The sequence below is a fragment of the Mytilus edulis genome, chromosome 3 (genome assembly GCF_963676685.1).
Source record: "Mytilus edulis chromosome 3, xbMytEdul2.2, whole genome shotgun sequence".
Classification (NCBI taxonomy): domain Eukaryota; kingdom Metazoa; phylum Mollusca; class Bivalvia; order Mytilida; family Mytilidae; genus Mytilus; species Mytilus edulis.
This window is the reverse complement of record NC_092346.1, coordinates 23,848,415-23,873,008: the sequence shown is the minus strand read 5'-3', so window position 1 is coordinate 23,873,008 and position 24,594 is coordinate 23,848,415. Positions and strand designations below refer to the sequence as shown.

General features: G+C 31.0%; 1 protein-coding gene across 4 annotated transcripts; it reads right to left on the bottom strand.

Moving 5' to 3' along the window:
- Positions 1–828: 828 nt before the first annotated feature.
- Positions 829–23,789, bottom strand: LOC139516025 (uncharacterized). Of its 4 annotated transcripts, none has more exons than XM_071305830.1 (13): positions 23,707–23,789; positions 17,501–17,555; positions 12,990–13,235; positions 12,079–12,137; positions 11,479–11,637; positions 11,141–11,306; positions 9,437–9,506; positions 8,960–9,071; positions 7,793–7,847; positions 4,402–4,562; positions 3,678–3,799; positions 2,761–2,907; positions 829–2,431 (listed from the first exon to the last, which is right to left on the bottom strand). In XM_071305830.1, the coding sequence occupies exons 3-13, from the start codon at positions 13,230–13,232 to the stop codon at positions 2,274–2,276; spliced, it is 1,452 nt and encodes a 483-aa protein (XP_071161931.1). In that variant the 5' UTR covers positions 13,233–13,235; positions 17,501–17,555; positions 23,707–23,789; the 3' UTR covers positions 829–2,273. The 4 variants fall into 4 exon arrangements, with proteins under 4 accessions (XP_071161931.1, XP_071161930.1, XP_071161932.1 ...); XM_071305829.1 differs by lacking the exon at positions 23,707–23,789 and adding an exon at positions 23,594–23,672; XM_071305831.1 differs by lacking the exon at positions 23,707–23,789 and adding an exon at positions 17,783–17,878.
- Between the last annotated feature and the right edge of the window lie 805 nt (positions 23,790–24,594).

Below are 24,594 nucleotides of genomic sequence, written 5' to 3'. Positions count from 1 at the left end.
CAGGACTATAGAAATGCCTGTAGTTTGTTACAGTTAAGATCTAATACTTAAACAGATGCTTAAAAACTGAAAATCAAGAAAGAACGTTCTTTTTTTATAAAGTGTAATTTACGTTATATTTGTAAAACATTTACAGTTTAATGATAAAACACCCAAAATGTTGTTACAATATTTCTTTTTTCATACATTTTGAAAGAATTCAGGAAGAAGGATGAAACAATCCTGATTATGAGAGAATTTTTCTTTGTAAGATACGTTACAGTTTTGTGTAATTTACGTTATTGTTTCATTGTTGGCAATCCAAGTTTGTTATGAAAACATTTTAAAAAGATGTGTAGTAATTATTTTTTCATCAGATGAGAGGCAATACACAACATGTAGAGTGTTTGCATACACTGAGCATGTTTTTTAATACTGAAAATGTAAGCTGTCATATTATTGTCATGTTTTATACCAAATTTTTATCAGTTTATATTTCGATCCAATGTTTTTTTTTAATAGGATTTTTGAGGAGAAACTTTTACAGTTATTTGACTGTATTATTATCAGTTTATTTAGCCATTGAAAACTATTCAAATTTACAAAATATGTTTGAACTATTCATTTGAATCTATGCATAAGTACCTGAAACGTAGATTACAGCATACTCTATACCCATATTTTGGCATTGTATTTTCTTTTTTATTTCTATTGGTTGAGATCTGCCGTTTTGCATTTTGATTTGTTGTATGCTTATGTTTGAAATAAAATATAAATATTGATGTTTGTTACAACTTTTTGAATTAGAAATTATTTTCCAACCGTGGACACTTATTCTGAGAATAGGTGTATAGTATAAATCTAGTAACATACCTGCTTAGTATGTACCATTACATGCATAAAACAAGGATGTAATAAAATACTAAACTGTATAGATACTATATATTAGATACTTGTATATCAGCTTTAAATTGACTATCCACTTAAATAAAAGTTGCTTGATTAGAAACAACATTGAACACTTATTATAAGAAGCCTAGATTAAAAAGGATGAGATCTTCCAGTCTTGTTGAAAATATCCAGATGCTATTCCAACAAATTATCATATGTTGCCATGGATTAATGAGATGCTTTTGCTTAGAATAAGTGGTATAGAATTGAATCCAACAATGTTTTAAAAGTCAATCATGAGGAACTGAATCTGATTATTTGTAAAAAGTTGATACAATATGTCATTGAAAGGCAATAACTTCAATAAGGAGTTTACAGACCAATTTCAGTCATGTTGACCTTTTTGAATATCTTGTCTTGCTGACCATTTTATATTAAAAGTTTCTGTCTATCTTCTATAATTTTCATGATGATAGGCAAATATGACATAAAATGATAAGATTTGCCATTTAAGTAAGCGGATTTCAAGATAATAGACATTGTAACTTTAAAAAAAAAAACTTATCCTCTGAATATATTAGACCAATTCTAACCTAACTTAGCCAAAATCAATAGTCAGAATTTAATTAAAGGTACACAATGCTAATAATCTTGTTTAATTACCAAATAAAAACTCCTAAAATTTTGTTATAAAAAGTGAAATGTTTCAAATGAAACTAACATAAATGACATAAATACGTGTTGTATAATAAATAAAATGCCCAAATACATTAAGATATAGAAATTCAAAACCAAGAACATAAAATAAACACTTAATAACTTGCCAATAGACATATGTAGTGTTTTCTTGTATAAATAAAAGCAATACACAATATATCACAGATAATTGAAAATACATTAAACTAACAAATCAAACAAATTTAAACAACATTCATATTATTAATCCTGTTTACGTGTATATCCTTAATACATATATATATATTTATGATGTACCCTAAAACCTGTTTCTAGTCTTATCTGTTTTATAGTTTTCCACAATTTTCCCTTTCAAGACTATATTATTATCAACCTCTAATCTAAACTGTGTAAATGGATGTGGACCATAAAGTTCCATTGGTAAAAATTGAAAAACCACAATGAAACCATTCGAACATTATACATTTGTAGTAACAAAATACTGCATACAAGATAACTAAAATTTAGAATTTTGTTGAAAATTAAATTCGAGGCTGACCCTTCCTCACAAAAAAAGGTACACAATGTATAATATTGAATCCAATTACAGGTAAACTAAGTCATATAGTTGATTTTGGCCAACTTGTAAGGGACAAATTATACACATTCAACCTGTTAAAAGCTAAATAATACATTTTGGTAATTTGCAATAGATTTACATTGGAATGTTACGTTTGATTACACATTTGTGTATTATGTGGTGAGCATATCTGTGAGAAAAATGGAATGGTTCCTTGTGTTGTCTGTTGTAATTCTATTGTAGACTTATAATATGTAAAACATATCTGACCACATCCTGTACATGTCTTTATTTCTGTCAAAATATCTGAAATGAAAATGAACAAGTAAATCAGAAAAACTAAGCAAGTAAATTTTACAAGTTTAAAACCCCCATATCCCTAATTTGAATAAATATTGAAAAGTCCATATTTTGATGTGATAATTTCCAAGAAAGCCAGTCAGTACTTTAGAATTATACAGAAAAAAATATGCCTATCCCCTATTGCAAATATGACAAGATCCATGTTTTGCTCATGCATATAAAATTGGAAGGCAAGTAAAATTCTTGTGTTTCTTCATTAGTTAGAAATATGATAAATTTAACTAGTCATGAATTCTAGTAGCGCTCTGTCATAATTAATATTATTTACTTACCTTGTAATGTTTGTGGGAGAATATCAATTTTGTAGTTCCCATGGTTACATACGAATCTTAAAGCCTTCTCCAGTAACGATGGGAATAGATTATTTGGAGTATATACTTCAATCAATATGTCTTCTAACAGGAATGGATTTCCTGAAACTGGAAAATAAGATCTGTCTTGAAAAAAGATCCATTTAAAAGATCTTTAAATTTAACCATAGGAAATAAAGTTTTTCCCTGGTTATTTTCATATTATGTTGTAGTTACGCTAAATCTAAAGGAACAATGAAAAGTTGTTTTATTTAGCAATAACACAACATAATAAATAGCAAACCAAATAAATTTCACATTCAGAATTTACTGGTTGTTTACTTTAATATACCTGAAAAGACATTAACATCAGTTGTTGATGATAACACTTATAAATATAATTATCGCTATTTTACAAAATTTACCTTTGATCTTACTGTCTGATAATTTTCTTTCTCAGCGGAGTCGAGTGATATTAAAATTATCACTAAAAACCAAGGGAGCACATGCCGTTGTTAATGAAATGAACATGAAATTAACAACGTCCTCATAGGTAAAATAGCGATAAACAGATTATCATTGGTCATCTCAACTCGATTGCTTTTCTCACTTTCCCCGTACCGACTCAAGCGAGAAAATCAATCTCGATAATCTATAAATATATCACATTCTGAATAAACAGTCTGAGATTTGTTGAGTTACTTCTTATTGAAAAGTTGACTTCCATCACGCTTTAAGAGATCTTAGCTGGGTTTGGCTGTCAAAGTTTGGTCCTTTTGCCTTTTGCGTTAATAATGTTTTATAAATTCATTTAGTTTTCCTAATTACTAGCTCAAGTGTATCTAATGAAGGCTAATTTATAGCAATGCTTTGCAGAAACAAAAATCCTCATTTATTACCTGAGATACTGTCATATTTATCCACTTTTAATGTAGATGGTAGGTACTGTAGTTTGTTATTATTGAGTTGTAGGTTCTTTAGACTGGGAAGCCGTCCTATTTCAACAGGTAGCACAGACAATCTAAAACATCAATTTTATGGAAAATACTAATAGGACATTAAAATACTGCCATATTTATTTCAACATTTGCATAATACTATCAAAATTGATACTTATTTGAAATATCTTAATATTTGGTATCCTGACAGCTATTTATTAAGTAAATTGGTACACACAGGTTCATAGTTCTATTTCATCTTGTAAACTATGTAAACATACAAAATCAATGAAACATAGCTAAAGACATAAGGTCAAATTATTACCTTAGTAGAAATAAGAAATGCCATTGCTCAAACAATTGCATACCAAATAGCATTTGCATCTCATAAGTGGTTCCCTTTAAACTTGTATAAACACAAAATTTCAAGAAAGAGATAAATACAATAAGTATGACTCACAACAGGGTGATCCAATTCTTTTTATTATTAAAAATCTCATCATAGCTTGCAATTAAATTTTGTTTTCCATTTATTTAAGAGAACAAGTTACGTATATAGTACAAATGAGTAAATATTTGTTAACAAGGTACAAAGTAGAATTGGAACTATAAAATGTGTTGCATGTTTTAAATATTTGTACAGTTGTAATGTAAAACAGCATAACCATTGCTATATTAAACTCACTGATTGTTTGACAAATTTACTGTCTCCAAATTTGGACAATAACAAATAGACTTTGGAATGTTGTGTAGATCACAAGAGGAGACATCTAATTCATGAAGATGTATCATATTTCTGATCTCATCAGGGAGGCTAGAAATAGGGTTATTATTTAGCACCAAGATCTGTAATAAAGAATTCTTCTATGTTTAAACATTTACAGTATTTGCATTTATGTTATTTTATTTAGTTACTTTTAAGTTATGTAATACAACTTTTTTTTTTAAATCTTAAAAGGAAAACTAGAAGTGCCAGAGAACTGGAATCATTCACTTTAAACAGTGCCAAATTTACCAGAAATGTGCTACCATCTAAGCCCAAAAAATGCAGTTACCAGTAAACTACTTTAAAAACCATGTTCATTATAAATTTAGACAGAATTTCCCAAAGTTAAGCCTTACCAAGCTAGTTTATGCTTTAGGACATTAAACCAGTACATGAAAACAAATATTCAATATTGTCTATATATCATTGTCTATGTTTTTTTTATTTTTCTGTCCCCTTACAAATGTTGGCTCTGTATATTTCATCATGTTCTTAAATTGACCATAAAACCTAGAAAAGAAGTTTGATTTAAACTTGTGTACAATGGGACATAACTCTCATTGAACCTAATTGATAACATCTTGTACTAGATTTTCCCATATTGTGTTTCATTTACATGACTTGTGTTTCAAGCAAGAGAGCATCTTTCAGCCCCTTTTTATTATGTATTTATTATTAATTTTTGTTTGTTTTTTTGTGATCATTATTTCACTTATTACCCAGATCAGTCCAGGTGCCTCATATTGACAATTTGTTCATTGTAGATCAAATATATATGATTGATTTAAAATAACAAAGCACTGTTGGCCTCATACTATAAAATGTCAACTAAAGTCAGGACCATTTGGAGTATATGTGTAAGACTCGGATCGACGTCCAGTCTCTAATCGATGACGTTCCTCAAATCGTCGTCCAAATCTGATTTCACAATAACATATCCTCAAATCGACGGCCAATTTTATGCCTATCTAAACGACGTCCAATTTTATTTTCTCTAATCGAAGTCCAATTTTAGCTTCTCTAATCGACGTCCGTTTTGGACACGAAATACAATATTGAACTGAACTAATATCAGCTGAAATCTTAAGACTGGTAAACATATTATGTACAAGTAAAATCTATTCAACTTTTTATTTAATTTCTTACCTTCTAGTATGTAAATAGGTTGTGATATAAATTTTAAATATTTTAGAGATTACATACAGATAAGGTGATGGGAAAACCACTGGACATCAGGCACATTTAGAATATGGTGGGGTTAAACATGTGTGTGTGTGTTTGCAATTAACCCGCCCCTAACTTGGAACAGCAGTATAGTACAGCACAACATAAAAAACATAATGCCATTTTGTGTATATTTTTCAATCAAGGTGTTAAACTCATTGTTGAAAAATATCTTACAGAGTCCGTATTAAAATACTCTAAACAAATTGGCTGTACTACTCTATTTTGTCTATTGTTGAAGATTAAAAAATGCAGCTAGATGTTGTTTGGTTTTCTTTGTCGTTGTATTGCCTTCTCATTAAATTAAACTTACATGCATGTCATTATTATTAATAGGAATAGGAATGAGTGACACACTATTATGTAGATCGATTGGATTAACTTTTTATCAAGATAAACATTTTAATGTGCATGTTACCTTTTTGGGGTTAAAAAAAATCGATATGGAAAGTATGTATAAATATTTGAAAATTTAGTTGTCATAAGAATCCCACAAAACATTTACATGTATAGGTGTATGTCCAGTAATTTGTTTTTTATGGCCACGCAACGAAGTTGCCGGTGACATGTAGTTTTACCCTTATCCAAAATTCTGATATTCTGAAATTCTGTAATTCCATCATTCCGTCATTCCGCAACAAACCATTATACAAAGTTTTTTTCTAAATCTTTCAGATATTTGGCTGATTTTTGGTATGTGAGTTTACCATGATGAGTTACAGATCAAGTTAAAGTTTTGTTCCGCTCCACTAATTTTTGACGAAATTACGGGCTTTGGACTTATTAATTGTTGAAAATCACAGTTATACAGATTTTTTGTCTAAACGCCTACAGATATTGGGCTGATTTTTGGTATGTGAGTTAACCATGATGAGTTACAGATCAAGTTTAAGTTTTGTTGTGCTTGGCTAAATTATGCCGAAATTGGGGGCTATGGACTTTGATAAATTGTTGAAAATCACAGTTATACAGACTTTTTTTCGTAACGCTTTCAAATATAGGACTGATTTATGGTATGTGAGTTACCCATGATGAGTTACAGATCAAATTTAAGTTTCCTTCTGCTCTGCAATTTTTTGCTGTAATTTCGGGCTTTGGACTATGATACATTTTTGAAAATCACAGTTATAGACCTTTTTTCTAAATGCTATCAGATATTTGGCTAATTTTTAGTATGTGAGCAAACCATGACTAGTTACAGATCAAGTTTAAGTTTCGTTTCGCTCTGCTTATTTTGGCCAAAATTTTGGGTTTACAACTTTGAAAATTGTTGAAAATCACAGTTGTACTGAATCTTTTTCTATATGTCTCCAGATTTTGACCTGATTCTTGATATGTGAGACTACCATCATGTTTGTGTCCACATGTGTTATTGAAATTGCAGATCTTTCAACTTGTTGATGCTCTGCTAATTTTGGCCAAAATTATGGGTTTATAACATTGAAAATTGTTGAAAATCACAGTTATACAGACTTTTTTTCTATAAGCCTCCAGATTTTGAGCTGATTCTTGATATGTGAGACTACCATCATGTTTGTGTCCACATGTGTTATTGAAATTGCACATTTTTCAACCTTTTGAGACGGGGCCATTCGTGTTGCTTTGACACATCTAGTTTAATAATGAACATTGATTAGAAAAGTCTACAATCGATTGGACGTTGTTTTGGCAATACATGACCTCACATTAGACGTCAATTAGAGGATAAAAATATTGGACATTGATGTGAGAATGTGATGTCGGTTTTGGACGTTGATTTGAAGAACAGACGTTGATTAGAGGCCAGACGTCGATCTGTGTCTAACATATACATGTATCTAGTTAAGGAAAATAATGTGTATCACAAAGATACCAACTGAATCCTAAAGTTATGATTTTTCATAAAATTTCTAGGAAAAGGAAGTCATTCAGACATAAAAAGTAGGCTATGTGGATCTATAATTGAGTTTGGAAACTAAATCACCATGAAACATATGCATCTGTACCATTCATTGAAGCAAACAAACAATACATAACATATGCTGAATTTAAGAGACAGTTAAACTTTATTTTCTTATATGATTAAATTAATGATAATAAACTTTACCTCAAGGTGTCCTAGTGAGGAACATTTTATGTTGAAGTATTTGAGTTTATTGTATCTGAAAATAAACCATTAAATTGTATTTTAAATATTGTCAATTCAAAATTTATTGGTCTGTTTTTATTAATGCAAAAAATGTGTTAGTCTCAAATTCACAATCATAAAAACTTGCATTTATAATATCAGTAGTGATTTTCCATTATCAGCATATTAGAATTTCCATATTTGTCAAAGATTACACACTAACTGCTGAATTAACAGTATTTGTAATTATACAATATCTAATCATAAGTAAACATTCAATAGCTACTGGTCTATATTGGCATTGTTGGATTGCTTAACATTGTATTTTGTTACATGCTAGTCATGAAAATGCTTTTCCATTTTAGATTTTAAAGAGAAAATAAATGAATTCTTTTTTGTATTCTATATTGATTGGATTTTTTAGGGTACACATTTTATGGTTAAACAAATTTTTGGAGTTACATGTTAGTGTTGCTCTCCACCTATTGCAACTTATTCAAAATTCTGACCCAATTGCAATCAGTTTTCTAAAACCAAACTGTTCAACTGGTCAGTAATTTCAAGGATGCATATTAGTTATGCGTCCTTGGTAATTTGAACAAACTGCTGTAGAAAACTAGTGAAGTCGCCATCGTGAAAATGGAAGTTAATAAAACAAAACATACATTATATAATCCTATAAACTTTAATTCAATTTCAATGTTATTATGAAACATCAGTTTAACAGTGTGTTCAGAAATTGCATTGTTATTGTCATGCTTAGGTGATAGGTAGTTATTTTGAATTGCTATAAAAATGTCCAAACAAAGTTTTCATACAATTTTTCTTTCGAAAAGTCTTCTATAATTATATCTAATGATTTTGGGTGGCAGTTGTTCTCTATATAATTCAGAATTATGTGCAAGTAAAATGTTCAACATTTTGCATATTTGTGACATTTTCCTGACTTAACTATCATTTAATGGCTTTATAATCCATGAGAATGGTACAGTTACAACCAAACCTGTAATGTTTTATATTAATCAAGGATTCAACATTGGATTCTGAAAATCCTAGTTAATATACAGGTATCTATTTTTTGGCCAAATATGATTACATATTATACCATCTATTTCATAATAAAAGAAAACCTATATAGTTACTTACTCTAAATACAATTTAACAAGATGATGTAGCTGACCAATACACATTGGTATATCTTCCATATTGTTATGGTCAGCTTTAAGCACTTTTAAGTTTTGCAAAGAACAGATTGTATCTGAAAAGAAAAAATTCCTGTATATAGTGAAAATCTAAACTAACCTTTAATTGCTGTACTTTGACCTTTAATTGTTTACTTTTACAAGTTGTGATTTGAATGAAGAGTTGTCTCATTGGCACTCATCACATCTTCTTATAGCTACATAACCATATCTTATTAAATTATTTATAATACTTTTGCCAAACTAAAAGAAAAAAAATTAGAGTATTGTGAAAGGACTTAACTTGAATAAAGTATCTGCAAAAATAGATTGCCCTGAGTCAGCTAGAGAAGGCAAAAAGTATTAGAAAATAATTTGGTTTGCAGTGAATAAAATCAAAGACCTTTTTGAGTATAACTATTAAAAATCTTGCTCATTTTACCTGGTAATGTATATATTTGATTAAATGATAGGTTGAGTGATTCTAGGTTGACTAGTGATCCAAGTGAATCCTGAAATATAAAGAGGAATACTGAAACATATTTATATTAAAGTTTGTTCTTTTAAACAGACAATGATAAACAAGAGTGCACACGCTGAAATATCTCGCCTTCTTTATTTATCATTGATATCATGTTGATAGTCCTAAATGTAAAGCTTTATTACAACTGTCACATAAACTTAACATTAACCAAGAAAACTAAACATTGACCAATGAACCATATAAAAATGAGGTCAAGGTCAGATGAACAATGCCTGGCAGATATGTACAGCTAATAATTCTTCCATACAACAAATATAGTTGAACTATTGCTTATAGATTAAGAAAAACAGACCAAAACACAAAAACTTAACACTGAGCAATGAACCATGAAAAGGAGGTCAAGGTCAAATAAAACCTGCACGACTGACATATAGATCATAAAATATTTCCATACATCAAATATAGTTGACCTATTGCATATAAAATTAGAAAAAAAAACCAAAACTCAATAAATTTCTTCGCTGAGCCCAGCCTGTTTCGAACACAGAGGTTGAACATTGATCAGCTTGGGCAAATTTGGACACAATATTCAAGCTTGATACTGTCTGAATTTGGATTGTGATCAAATGTTTAATATAGTATAGGTTTCTGACACAAAACAAATGTCAAGATCTAACAAATCTATTGCGCAATACAATTTGAAATTTGATTTTTTTTCTTCAAAATTTGATTTTTTTTTTTGAACCCCTTGAAAAAATTAAAACCCCCTAATTTTTTTTAATCCACCCTTTGAGCAATTACCCACACACTCAATCCCAGCCTTTCCTTTGTAGTATGGAACCTTGTAGTACAATTTCAGAGAGATCCATTCTCTTAAACACAAGTTATTGTCTGGAAACTAGAAAAATGCTTGTTTTTGGCCCTTTTTGGCCCCTAATTTCTGCATTAATAGGGTAATAACCCCCAACTAAACCCAGCCTTCCTTTTGGTGATATGGAACCTTGTGGTACAATGTAAGAGAGATCCATACACTTCAAACATGTTATTGGCCAGAAACTACAAAAATGCTTGTTTTTGACCCCTTTTTTGCCCTTAATTCCTAAACTGTTGGCACTATAACCCCCAAAATGAAACCAAACCCTTCTACTTGTGGTATTAAATATTGTGGTATAATTTCAGAGCAATTGTTATACACAAGTTAATATCCTGAAAGTAGAAAAATGCTTGTTTTGGGCCCCTTTTTGGTCCCTAATTCCTTCACTGTTGGGACCATAACCCCCAAAATCAATCCCAACCTTCCTTTTGTGGTCATAAATCCTGTGTTTTAAATCATAGATTTCTATAAGTTATTGCGCGAAACAAAATGTCTCTGTTTCGACAGCGACATGATACCAATATTCGACTGAATATTTTGCAGTTGTAATTAAAATCAATGACAGGGGTGAAGACAGGACATCTTTCACATATCACAGTGGTATAACCATTTCGTCAGTCATCTTTGCAAGTATTGTAACAAAACACTGATATATTTTTCTTACAAATGTGGGTTTTTAGCATTACATTTATCACCACTAGTAAGGTAGCTTTGTCTCACTTGTTTAATACTTAAGTAAACTACATAAAACCTTTTATTCTAAATTTACAAAAACTACTGCGACTTACAGGTATGATAGTAATATTATTGTGGTCAATAAACAAATCTGTAAGACCTCTCAAACATCCAATTTCTGAAGGTAAGTTAGTAAGTTTATTCTGAGCAAGATTAAGTAAAGTAAGCTGAGCACCAACAAATCCAAGTCTTTCTGGACACTGCTGTATTTGACATTGACTGAAAAATAAATATAAACTGTCACTTTCATCTAAATAACATACTGTATAACAGAAATTGTTGTGAACATTTATAATTTACATTGACATGACCAACTAAAATTTTAGATTAATTATTCCAAATTCAGGAAGAGCTGCATAAAGATATTATATTCAACATGTTAACACTGTACCTTAGATCAATCTCTTGGAGTTGTTGTTGACCATCTGACCTATACTGACGACCTTTAATATCTTTATTGAGGCGATGGAAGTTACAAGCAGTAACAGAGAAACAACACTCTTTACATGTTACAAATCTACAATTGACATCAGCATAGTACTTGCCACATCTGGAATAACATTAATAATATTAATTTTACAATTCCATAGTTGAGTTTTTTTTTTATAAGGATTCATTGTTTTGTTCACTATAAATTATTTTCCTTATTTTATATATTATTATATGTATATGGTAAAAACCTGTGAAGATGAATTAGATTAGAATATATGCATTTTTGGAAAATTATAATCACATGAAACTTGTTTCATATGATTTTAAAATTATGTAGTCAGCACTTTTAAAATTATAAAAAATGAATCACACAATTCATGACATAAAATTGTGTGTTAAATCAAGTCTTTCATTTGTTTTCCTACAGGTTGTTGCAAAAATGAGCCTTTGCATTCATACAATTTTAATCTTATTGGGAATATATTTTAAAACATAATTTTTGTATGCCTCTTGATTGCTGTCTGCCAATCAAAATAATGGAATCTATCAAAACACAAACCTTACACATGGCACCTCAACTTCATCCTGCTGTAGTGTGACTGAACCATCTAGACATACCTACACAACAATATATTTTGTACACTTACAATATGATATACATAGACAAGGCACTTGTTATACAGCATAGAGTATATATCATAATTGAAGTACACCAAATATACAAAGGAGGTCAAAGAAATTTCAGCATATAAAATACAATTCATCTAAATGTTTAGACTTATCAAGATCATTGAGGACAGAAACTCAAAATCTTTCAAACCTTTAATTATGACTACCTCTCTCTGGAATTCAAAGCAGTTGATCATGAATTTCCTTATCATGTGTATGCTAAAATTTGGAAACAAAGTTAGACTTGATTTTTTTTACACTTCAACATTTGACTTTGAGACAAGAATTTTACCAATTATTTTATTTATGAGTATGCAAAACAACAGCCATGTTATGCCTGTAACCTTTATATTTGAAATAGTCTGCAGTCTATTGCCATGATCAAGCAATGAATGTAATGAAAAGACCATTGGATACAAAATCACTTATAAACATTTTTCTATGTTATGAATAGGTGTTATGCCAATACCTTTACTTTTTTTAATCATGCATACATTAAAATTTATGACTTTCCAAATGGAACAAAAACATCTTTTTTATATCAATTCAGGATCAGTCAGGAACATTTTGTTAAAATGGAGAATATATCTTATTTAATATAAATTACAATAAACTTTGACAAAAGATTAAAACTCTGAAAAAGTCATGAAAGTGTACTTGTCAAGAAAATCAGTCAAATTGTTTACTTCTTTCCAACCTTTTGTTTTATCAAACAAAGATTAAGCAATTGTGGTATGGTTAACTTTCTCAAGCATGGCAACATACAAATAAGTTAATTTAACATTTGACTAAAAAACTCACTGGTTGACAAGATTTCCTTGAAGCATGAATTTTACCAGCATAAATAGATAGAGTTGCTGATTTGGCTTTAACTGTTCCTTTAGAAGGCTGCACAACATTTATGATATGAAAAACTGCCCACACTATAGAACAACATAAAGAACTAGCTATGGCTACAGCTATCGTTGTTGTTTGAACATCATCACTGAAGAAAATCACATCGTTGGCCACAAATGATAGATAGTCATAAACCACACCAGCCATTACCTACAAAGAATAAAATAAATAGTAATTACAAAGAATAAAATAAATAATAATTACAAAGAATAAAATAAATAGTAATTACAAAGAATAAAATAAATAGTAATTACAAAGAATAAAATAAATAGTAATTACAAAGAATACCAGATGCTCCACATGACGAAGCTTTATACGACCGCAGAGGTCGAACCCTGAACAGTTGGAGCAAGCATTGAAACAACATTCAAGCTTGATACAGCTCTGAATTTTGAGTGTGATCAAATAATTGACACAGCATAGGTTTCTGACACATATTGAATATGGTCTAATGAACTTAAAAAATTTTTTTTGCTTTTTACCGTTATTATTTATCCCCTCAAAAAAAATTATCGAAGAAATTTTCATTTTAACTTCTGAAATCTGAAATGAGAAAAATTACCCCCCCCCCCCCCCCATTTTTTTCACCTCCCCATTTCCCTTATTCCAACAATAATCTCAATTCAAATTTCTAATGGAGTTTGCAACAATTACTACTCATTCAAATACATCATAAAATATTAAAATATACAAGAGGCTGTCACAACGACAGCAAACCGGATTTATTAACATTTATTTGTGTCCTGGCAATATCACAAGAACCATTACTGATGAATGGTGAAAGTGAAAATCGTCAATAACAAATTTGACCTCCTTTTTGTCATCAGTATCAACATATTAAAATTTGAAAAGCTTAGATTGAATGGTTCATGAGTAAATGCAACAACGTGAATGGAAACGCCATTTTACAATCTTTCAAGAACCATAACTCCTGAACGGTAAAAGTCAAAATCATCATTATTGAACTTGACCTCTATTTTGTCATCAGTAACAACATATTAAAAATTTTAAAAGCTTTGGTTGAATAGTTCATGAGAAAATGCACGGACACGACTGGAAACACCATTTTTCAATCTTTCAAGAACCATATCTCCTGAACGGTAAAAGTCAAAATCGTCATTATTAAACTTGACCTCTATTTTGTCATCAGTAACAACATATTAAAATTTGGGAAGCTTTGGAAGAACAGTTCATGCGTAAATGCACGGACACGACTGGAAACTCCATTTTTCAATCTTTCAAGAACCATAACTCCTGACAGTAAAAGTCAAAATCGCCATTATTAAACTTGAACTTCATTTAGTTGTCAGTAACAACATATTAAAATTTTAAAAGCTTTGGTTGAACGGTTCATGAGTTAATGCACGGACAACATTTGATTGCCACCCGCCCGGCCGCCCGCCTGGCTGCCCGCCGTACATCCCCAAATCAATAACCGACATTTTTGTCACAAAAATCTGGTTAAAAACTCAAAAACTTGACTTTGACCACTGAACCATGAAAATGAGTTCAAGATCAGATGACACCTACCAGCTAGACATGTACACCCTACAATCATTCCATACACCAAATATAGATGACCCTTTGCATACAATATAAAAAAACATACCAAAACACAAAAACTTTAACTATACCACTGAACCATGAAAATGAGGTCAAGGTTATATGACACCTGCCAGTTGGGCATGTACACCTCACAGTCCTTCTATACACCAAATATACAAGACCTATTGCTTATAGTACCTGAGATATGGACTTGACCATAAAAACTTAACCTTGTTCACTGATCCATGAAATGATGTCAAGGTCAAGTGAAAACTGTCTGACAGGCATGAGGATCTTGCAAGGTACACTCATATCAAATATAGTTATCCTATTACTAATAATAAGAGAGAAATTAACATTGCAAAATATTTTAACTTTTTTTTCATGTAGTCAAGGACAATAAGCATTTGACAGACGGACACTTAGTAACATAAGGCATCTATATACAAAGTATGAAGCATCTAGGTCTTCTTATTTCAGAGATGGATTTAGGGGGGCCTTGGGTGCCCGGCCCCCCTTCCCTTTTCTGGGAAAAATTTGGTTGATCATATAGGGAATCGTGACATGAGCGGAAAATCTTCTGGATCAGCCAATGACCTTCTAAAATATAAAGCTTTTAAGAAGCAAACCGCTCCCGCTGCTTAGTCCTTAGTAGAGCTTTTTGCAACAAGAGTCGTAGGCTCGCCATGCTGAAATGAAACATTTGCTTTACTGACCATCTATTTTATGTTGAGTGTATCAAAGATAAAGGTTTTACTTCAAGCATCACATAGACTTGAAATTTATGATGCCAATGTCAGATAAATCCTGTCTGTCAAACATGTACACCTTACAACTATTTCACAAACCAAATATAGCTGACCTATTGCTATTAGTATTTGAAGACCAGACCCAAACACAAAACTTAACATTGACCAATAAACTATGAAAATGAGGTAATGGTCATATGATACCCACTTGACTGACATGTACATCTTACAATCATTCCATACACCAAATATAGATGACTCTTTGCTTTTACTACTTGAAAAACAGACCATAACACAAAAAGGTAAACAACTCAAAACCATATTAGAGACCGTACCCAAATTTGTACTTGATCTGTATTTTGTGGCAATAAGCTTAAGCATTGTGCACAAGTTTCATAGCATTTGGTTGAGGCAAACAGTGAAACTGAGTAATTTTTCAATTTGTAAGGGGACATAACTCTAGAACATTAAAAGTGACACCCCCAAAGTTCAAACTTGACCTGTATTTTGAGGTAATAAGTAATGTGAATAATAAGTTTCATATTATTTGGTTAAGGCTAACTTAAATTAAAGAACGGAAACATAAAATTAATGCCCCCTCCACTACTGTGAGAGCATAAACTAGAGGCCCTAAAGAGCCTGTGTCGTTCACCTGGGTCTATGTGAATATTAAACAATGGACACAGATGGATTCATGACACAATTGTGTTTTGGTGATGGTGATACGTTTGTAGATCTTACTTTACTAAACATGCTTGCTGCTTACAATTATCTCTATCTATAAACAGTACTTTCTGTGGAAAATGTCACTGGTGAGTCTTGTGTGGACGAGGCGCGTTTTTGGCGTATTGAATTTTAAACCTGATGCTTTTTGTTATCCATTAATCATGTGTTTCTTTGTCTAACACGTTTTCCTATTTATTTCTATTGTAGTCCTGTAATATTATGTTGTCATTTCAATGTTATATTTAACATTGCCATTAAAGTGCGAGGTTTGGCATGCCACAAAACCAGGTTCAACCCACCGTTTTTTCCTTTAAAAATGTCCTGTACCAAGTCAGGAATATGGCCATTGTTATATTATAGTTCGTTTCTCTGTGTGTTACATTTTAACGTTGCGTCGTTTGTTTTCTCTTATTTTTGAGTGTAAATTCACACTGCGATAAGACGTGTCACGGTACTTGTCTATCCCATATTCATGTATTTGGTTTTGATGTTATATTTGTTATTCTCGTGGGATTTTGTCTGATGCTTGGTCCGTTTCTGTGTGTGTTACATTGTAGTGTTGTGTCGTTGTTCACCTCTTATGCTTGGTGCGTTTCCCTCAGTTCTAGTTTGTTACCCCGATTTTGTTTTTTTTCCATGGATTTATGAGTTTGAACAGCGGTATACTACTGTTGCCTTTATTTATTGAAAATCTTCAAATTTTAAGAAAATTGTTAAAAATTGACTATGAAGGGCAATAACTCCTTAGGGGGTCAATTGACTATTTTGGTCATACTGACTTATTTTTAGTTCTTACTTTGCTGTACATTATTGCTGTTTACAGTTTATCTCTATCTATAATAATATTCAAGATAATAACAAAAAAACAGGAAAATTTCCTCAAAATTACTAATTCAGGGGCAGCAACCTAACAACCGATTATCCAATTCATCTGAAAATTCCAGGGCAGATAGAACGTGACCTGATCAACAATTTTAACCCTGTCAGATTTGCTCTAAATGCTTTGGTTTTTGAGTTATAAGCCAAAAACTGCATTTTACCCCCTATGTTCTATTTTTAGCCATGGCGGCCATCTTGGTTGGTTGGCTGGGTCAACAAACATATTTTTTAAACTAAATACCCCAATGATGATTATGGCCAAGTTTGGTTAAATTTGGCCCAGTAGTTTCAGAGGAGAAGATTTTTGTAAAAGTTAACGCAGGACGACGGACGACGACGACGCCGCCGGACGCCAAGTGATGAGAAAAGCTCACTTGGCCTTTCGGCCAGGTGAGCTAAAAAACCCAGATAAACATAGACAACAATGATGAACAACACTGAACATGCATAGTATACATATAGTATTGTGTATAAATTTTTAACATGAAACCAGCTGGTAACATGATGTTAACTTACCAACAAGCTGTTCCTTTTTAAACAACTACCATTTTACATCTTGCTATTGTAAAACCTACAAGTAAAATGTAAAATGTTAAATGTGAAAACTTACATAAAAGATACATCAAATCTGTTAATTTAAAACAAACATATATTGATGAGGATAAAGGAGATTGTCATTTCATATCAATAGGTCATTACATTTAACTCAAAGAAATGATAAATATATTTATGAAAAAGGTTATCTATTAATTTACAACTTATCAAAGTAATCAATACAGATAAAAATAGAAACAAAACTGTAAACTATTAAGTCCCTGAGCTGGAGGATCTTCAAGGTATTAAAATGTCCTTTGTACACAATCTCTATATTATTAATAAATCTGTATTATTCCAAAAGAAATGTCACTGATCTCAATTATTAACTTCAAGAAAGCAATACAATGACACATTTTCAAAGTTCATAGCAGAGTAAAATTTGTGAAAGGATCAATACAAAATATCAACATAATTCAAGTTACAGCTGTGAATCATAAGCAACCATGCAACTGTTCAATAATAAGAAAAACATAAAAGTATCATAAGAAGCTTACATCAAGATTTCTTATTGATTTACAATATATTGTCTGTAGTAAAACAAATAAATGTTGATCAATTATTTATAACTATTCATAATCATGATCATAGATACATAACAAGACAAATCATTATACATGTAAATCTCATCAATATAAAGCATTATCCCTTCAAAACATTTTTATAATGGTATTAAATAGTCCATAACGAAACTTGAAAAAAAGGCTTCCTTAAAAAGAAATTGATAAACATGATAAATCAGTGTGGCAGGTTCGATTCTGATTTTATTTTGATGCTAGTAATTTGATTATGAGATGATAAACAGACAGACAAACTTGAATGGTACATGCACATGTATGTCTTTATTCTATCTCTCAGCAATAATATTCAGCTTTACTTTGATAATGATTTGCAAACCTTTTTTCATTGATAAAAAATATTATAACCTATTACTGGAATAAGAGGTTAACTTATCTAAATATTTTGATAGATACTTGGTGCATTTCACTTTTACTAAAACTTTACAACATATTTAAAACCACCAAATGTTTCCCTTTTGACAAGGGTTTTCAGTGTTTTTGGATATAATCTTGACCTGTTTTATGATGGTGCACCGCCATCATCAACTTATTTCCCCCCCATCATCAAATAATTAAAAGACAAAATTCTCTCACTGATTATGTTGCTGTCAGCAGTTACTGTCTATAGCTGTCTATTACACTTTTCAGAACATACTATGACCTATAAATTGTAGGTGCTTTCATTTATGTTATTTCAGACTATAATAGATAGTTGCTGCTTAGCAATTATACCAATACTCTTTACTTTAATATTCAATAAGAGTGTTAAAAATGTTGAATTTGATATAAAGATCTTATAAGGGCTGCAGATTTATTTGTTTTCATGAGTACCAAGTTTTGTGGATTAAAGAAAACTTGCATTTTCATAGATATTTGATTTTGTGGTTTAGCCAAAGTCTGAATACATTCAATATAGAAAATTTGCAATTCGTTGTACATTGAAATTTGTAATTACTGAGTACATGAAATCCACAAAACTTTATATCCAACGAATAATAATGGATTCACAGTACTTCTTTTTTGCCTTCACCTGACAAATTTTGATTGAGATGAGCAACTTGATATGTACATGTATGGAGATCTTTCACATTGACCTATATATTTTTTTTTGCTCTTTTGATTCCTTTATTAATCCCCTATCAATTTAAACTAGTTTTTTCAAAAGCTAATTATTTTGAGTGAATTTTTCTGAGAAGAGAACTCCCTTAATAATCTGTAAAAATAAAATTATTAGATCTATGAATATTGTTTTTATCATGTTTTTCAGTACATTATTAGATCTATGAATATTGTTTTTATCATGTTTTTCAGTACATTATTAGATCTATGAATATTGTTTTTATCATGTTTTTCAGTACATTATTAGATCTATGAATATTGTTTTTATCATGTTTTTCAGTACATTATTAGATCTATGAATATTGTTTTTATCATGTTTTTCAGTACATGTATAAATTGATTGTTATCTACATTTCTTATGTGCATTAGTCATTGTAAGGGATGTTTTTAATAAAGTTGAGAATCAGAATAAAAACATAAATCCAGGATAGGGGGGCAAGGGGGTTAACTGTTATGCTGTTATGGGGTAGTTTAATTCTTTGTTATCTGTTATTCTGAAAATATATTTGCTGTTAGCTGTTTTTATCCATTTCAATTCCTTGTGTTAAATCTGTTTTAAACCAAATCAATTTACTGTTTTGCTGTAATTGGAACCCCCTTGTCCCCCCCCTCATCCAGCAATATTTTTTTTCCCAGCTTTACATTGTCTGTACGTATGTATTTCAATGTACATGCATATTATCAGAAGTACATTACTGGTCTTCTTATATTATCTTATCCTCTTTACTTTTTCAATAATTAGAAATAATTTGTTAAATAAGTTGAAACATTTTATTTAATGTGAAATTATAACAATAATTATATTAAAAAAAAATGTAAGACTTGAAAGTGTACTGTTCTGACAACAGCCCTGAAAGTCTGTTCTTTTGGGTTCTATTGTTATCATTTTTTATTAATTTGTGTGTTTATATATATATATATGTCGTGTACATTTTATTATTTTGTACAGGTTATTACTTGTACACAACCTTTGTACCAGTAATTACTTGTATGATTCCATCATACAAGTTATTACTTGTACAAATATAATTGTACCAGTAACTACTTGTACAATTTTTGGTGAGAAAAAAGATAATAACTTGTACAACACAATATATTTGGGTTATATTTGTTTCTTCTTTTGCTTTTAATGTTTTATTCAAAAACTCCTTTCTTTGGGTTTGTAAGTCTGGAAATTTTTGTCAATTGTTGGGTATTTATTTATTCGTTCTTTTTTTATTTATTCTTATCATTCAGCGTATGTTTTTTTAAATCTATATTGGGTTTGATTTTTCTTTTCTTTTATATCAACTGAGTTTCAATGATATTTTTTTTAAATGTTGGAAGATTACAAAAAACAACAGACGCAAAGTAACAACATTAGGTAACATGACACCTCGAGCAAATTTACCTAAACAGCTTGTTGCCACATACAGACTACTGGTGCAAAGTGACAAAGTCGTTCAAATCCAGAATAAAATAAAATCCTTCTACCATTTATTTTCAAACATAAATCATGATAAAAAGTTGCATATGTAATATCAGATATTGGAAACAAAAGTAAAGCTTGATAAATCAAATAACCTATTGGTTAGCACTAGACAAGGACGCATGACATCTGGAACTTCACAATATGTCTGACAACCACTTTGACAGCTGTAGTGAACATGGCCATGGTCAACACTTAAAGTAAGCAATTGTACTGCTTTCATGACGTTAAACTCAGTGTTCTCTAGTATGTCCAACATTGTCTCTGAATCTTTTCTATTGATTTTGACTCATTAAACCAATCATGATTCCAACTTTTGTTTCTATTTTGTATCCCTTTTTAAGCAATATTCAGCACAACTCTTTTGCAATTTCTATAGTCATTCGGACCTCGGTCTGTCAACTGTACAACAAAAATAATTTCGTCTCCTTTGCGAATGAGTTTTTTTCGATTTCTGCTACATTCAAAACAACATGCTGCCGTAAGAAATATCTTTGATGCGCTGTGTTTTTGGAACTTAACTTTACTTCCTTTACATAAATAATATTCTTATGCGTGTGAATGTCGAATTATTAGAAGATATATTGTCATGATAAAATTAATCATTTCATTATACTATTTTGTTTCTATACTGTTTTCTATCTTACACTTTAGTTTTGCCTTCTTTTTTTTTTAAAGTTTTGCTCATACATTTGATAAACAAAAAGTACACACATGTTGTATGCCTTAAGGTTTTATTCATAAATTATTTGTTTAATACGAACCAATTTGTTGAGAACATCACATAGGCCAACGTAGAATAATGATTTGTACAAGTTATTATCTTTTTCTCAATAAAAATTGTACTAGTAATTACTTGTACAATTGTTTTTGTACATGTAATAATTAGTTATCAAAAGTACCAGGATTATAATTTTATACGCCAGACGCGCGTTTCGTCTACATAAGACTCATCAGTGACGCTCAGATCAAAACAGTTAAAAAGCCAAACAAATACAAAGTTGAAGAGCATTGAGGACTCAAAATTCCAAAAAGTTGTGCCAAATACGGCTAAGGTAATCTACTCCTGGGGTAAGAAAACCCTTAGTTTTTTTGAAAAATTCAAAGTTTTGTAAACAGAAAATTTATAAAAAATGACCATATAATTGATATTCATGTCAACACCGAAGTGCTGACTACTGGGCTGGAGATACCCTCGGGGACGAAACGTCCACCAGCAGTGGCATCGACCCAGTGGTGTAAATAGTTATCTAATAATAACCTGTATGATGGCTTCATACAAGTAATTACTTGCATTAAATGTTTGTACAAGTAATAACCTGTACAAAATAATAACATGTACACGACATACATGTATAAACATATTCAACCTCGTTCAGATAAAAATGAAAACATCTTTTTGGGTGTTCAGTGGTGTTCGGCAGTGTGCAGTGGTGTTCAGTGGTGAAAAGTCCTACTGGTTTTGCATTGACTTTTAAAGATGTCTTTACACTAAATTCATTGAATGTGTAATGATTATATTTTAATCTTTAGATTCATGATATATTCTACTATTTTTTATTGGTGTTGAAAAAGTTTTCAGTATCTATCAGTACTCTCAAATCTGTTCTTTGTGTTCATTATTGGGTGCTTTGTATTGATCAGATGAGTTCAGCCCTTCTGAATTGATTTCTACAGTTTGTTCTTATGTTTTACTAGCTATTACACACAGGTTGTGGGAAGGTTCAGCTCCTAAGCACATCTAACCCTGCCACATTCTTTATGTGCTCCTCTCAAGTCAGGAGCCTGTCATTCGGTGGTAATAATTTCTTGCTGTATATCATATTTGTTTTTTTGTTTACATATTATACTTATTGTCAAATAATACCCAAAATAGATATAAATTAGGCTATTAGTGTTCATGGTGTTAGTCATGTTAGTTTTCACATAATTTGAATTGTTTTACAATTGTCATTTGGAGACCTTTTACAGCTTGTTGTGCATTAATATTATGGCTTTTGCTCATTGTTGAAGCCCATACAGTAGTCGATGGTTGCTAACCTCTGCAACATTTGGTTTCTGGTGGATAGCTATATAATTGTCTCATTCTTTTTATTTTTATAAAAGAATAGAATAAGAATAAGAATAGTTTTATTTGTCAATCAAGACGCCCATAAAGAGCAGAATAATTATTACAAATTATAATATATACATGTACCTGAGACTTCTATAACTAATATGTGTTTTAGTTGTGTCAGTATATACACTAGTAAGTCCTAATAGTTATGAAGTCTTGGAAGGCTATTTTTAAATTTTTGCTTTGAAGCCTGCCTGAGTCGATGTAAGGTGTCAAAGAAAAAAAGAAAATAGCCTTTCTAGAGGATAGTAATGCCCTTTTATGTCATTTTCAGCTACCGTTAGCATGGTTAAATATACACATGATAAAAGAGATCTTATTTTTCTGAAATGCAAAATGTGTTGAAATTTCTAATGTACAGGTACTATCAGGTCTTAAAAGTTCTCTCATTTCCTTTCATACATGTCCAGTGGCGGATCCAAGGGGAGGGGGGGGTGGGGGGTCAGAACGACCCCCCTTTTGTTTGCTGATCTATGCATTTGAATGGGGACTTATAGTTGGAACCACCCCACCCCCCTTTAACCTGTGTTGGGACCCCCCTTTTTAAAATGGCTGGATCCGCGCCTGTATGTCTGTACTCTTTGTATTTTCAAAGTATGTGTAAACACCTATTTCTGTCCATGTTTATAAAAATCTGACGAACCCTGAGCTTCAGAATTTGCAGTAGATTCATAAAAACTGTAACATTTGTAATAGATGCATTTTACAAAATTCAACTGTCAAAAAATTCTCTTCTGAAACTTAAGATTTACCCTATTAATATATGTTTTTTTTTTTTCTGGAGAAACATCACAATATTTTGTTTACAATACATTTTTCGGTACGTGTCTGTATCTCTTACCGATAGTACTAAAATCCATCTTACCAACATAAGACAACAACGTCCGAGGTCCAACTTTGAGGGTTCCTCAGTGGTTTACTGAATTAAAAAAAATAATGGGAATAAAATCCACTGGCGTCGATTTTGTGTTAAATTTTCAATTCTGTCTAGCAAATTTTATTTTGTCTACAAAAATGAATTTTGTCATTACAAAATTGAAGTTCTCATAAAACAAGTCTGCATCAGATAGTTTTGTATTTATAAAGACAAAAATGATTTTTGTTATGACAGAATTGAATTTTGTGTACACAAAATTGATTTTGATTACAAAAAGTTCAAGTCCCATTCAGCGCCCCGTATCATTGGCTTTAAGCAACTTAATTCACGGTGTGGTGTTTTTTCCGAATGTCTGACAGTCTCATACCCGTAGCCAGGGGGGGTTCGGGGGGTTCGGACGAACCCCCCCTTGAAAACAAATAATGACTGTTAAAGTCAACGTTCTGTTCGAATTGTGACTGTTAAAGTCGAGTTTTTGAGGCCAACGAACCCCCCTTTGGAAATTCCTGGCTACGGGCCTGAGTCTCCTGAATGATCAAAATATTAGAAAACCGTACAGTTCAGTTCCCGCACTGTGAAACTTCCCTGAAATAAAATAAATTATATTTATACCGGCTGCAAGGGAACATATTGAGCTTACACATATTAAACCATTAAAGTTATGAACCACTTTGGTGATATCCCATTAGTCCGACAACCATTATTCCGACAGCCCATTACTCCGACAGCCCACTATTCCGTTATTTCATTTAAAGATTGTTTTCAAAAAGAAAAATATTTAGATATCATTGATTTTTAAAAAGGCAGTTCATATGTTAATTAAGAAGAAATGGTGCTCACCCATTACATTAGGAATTAAAAATGCCAGATTCTCAA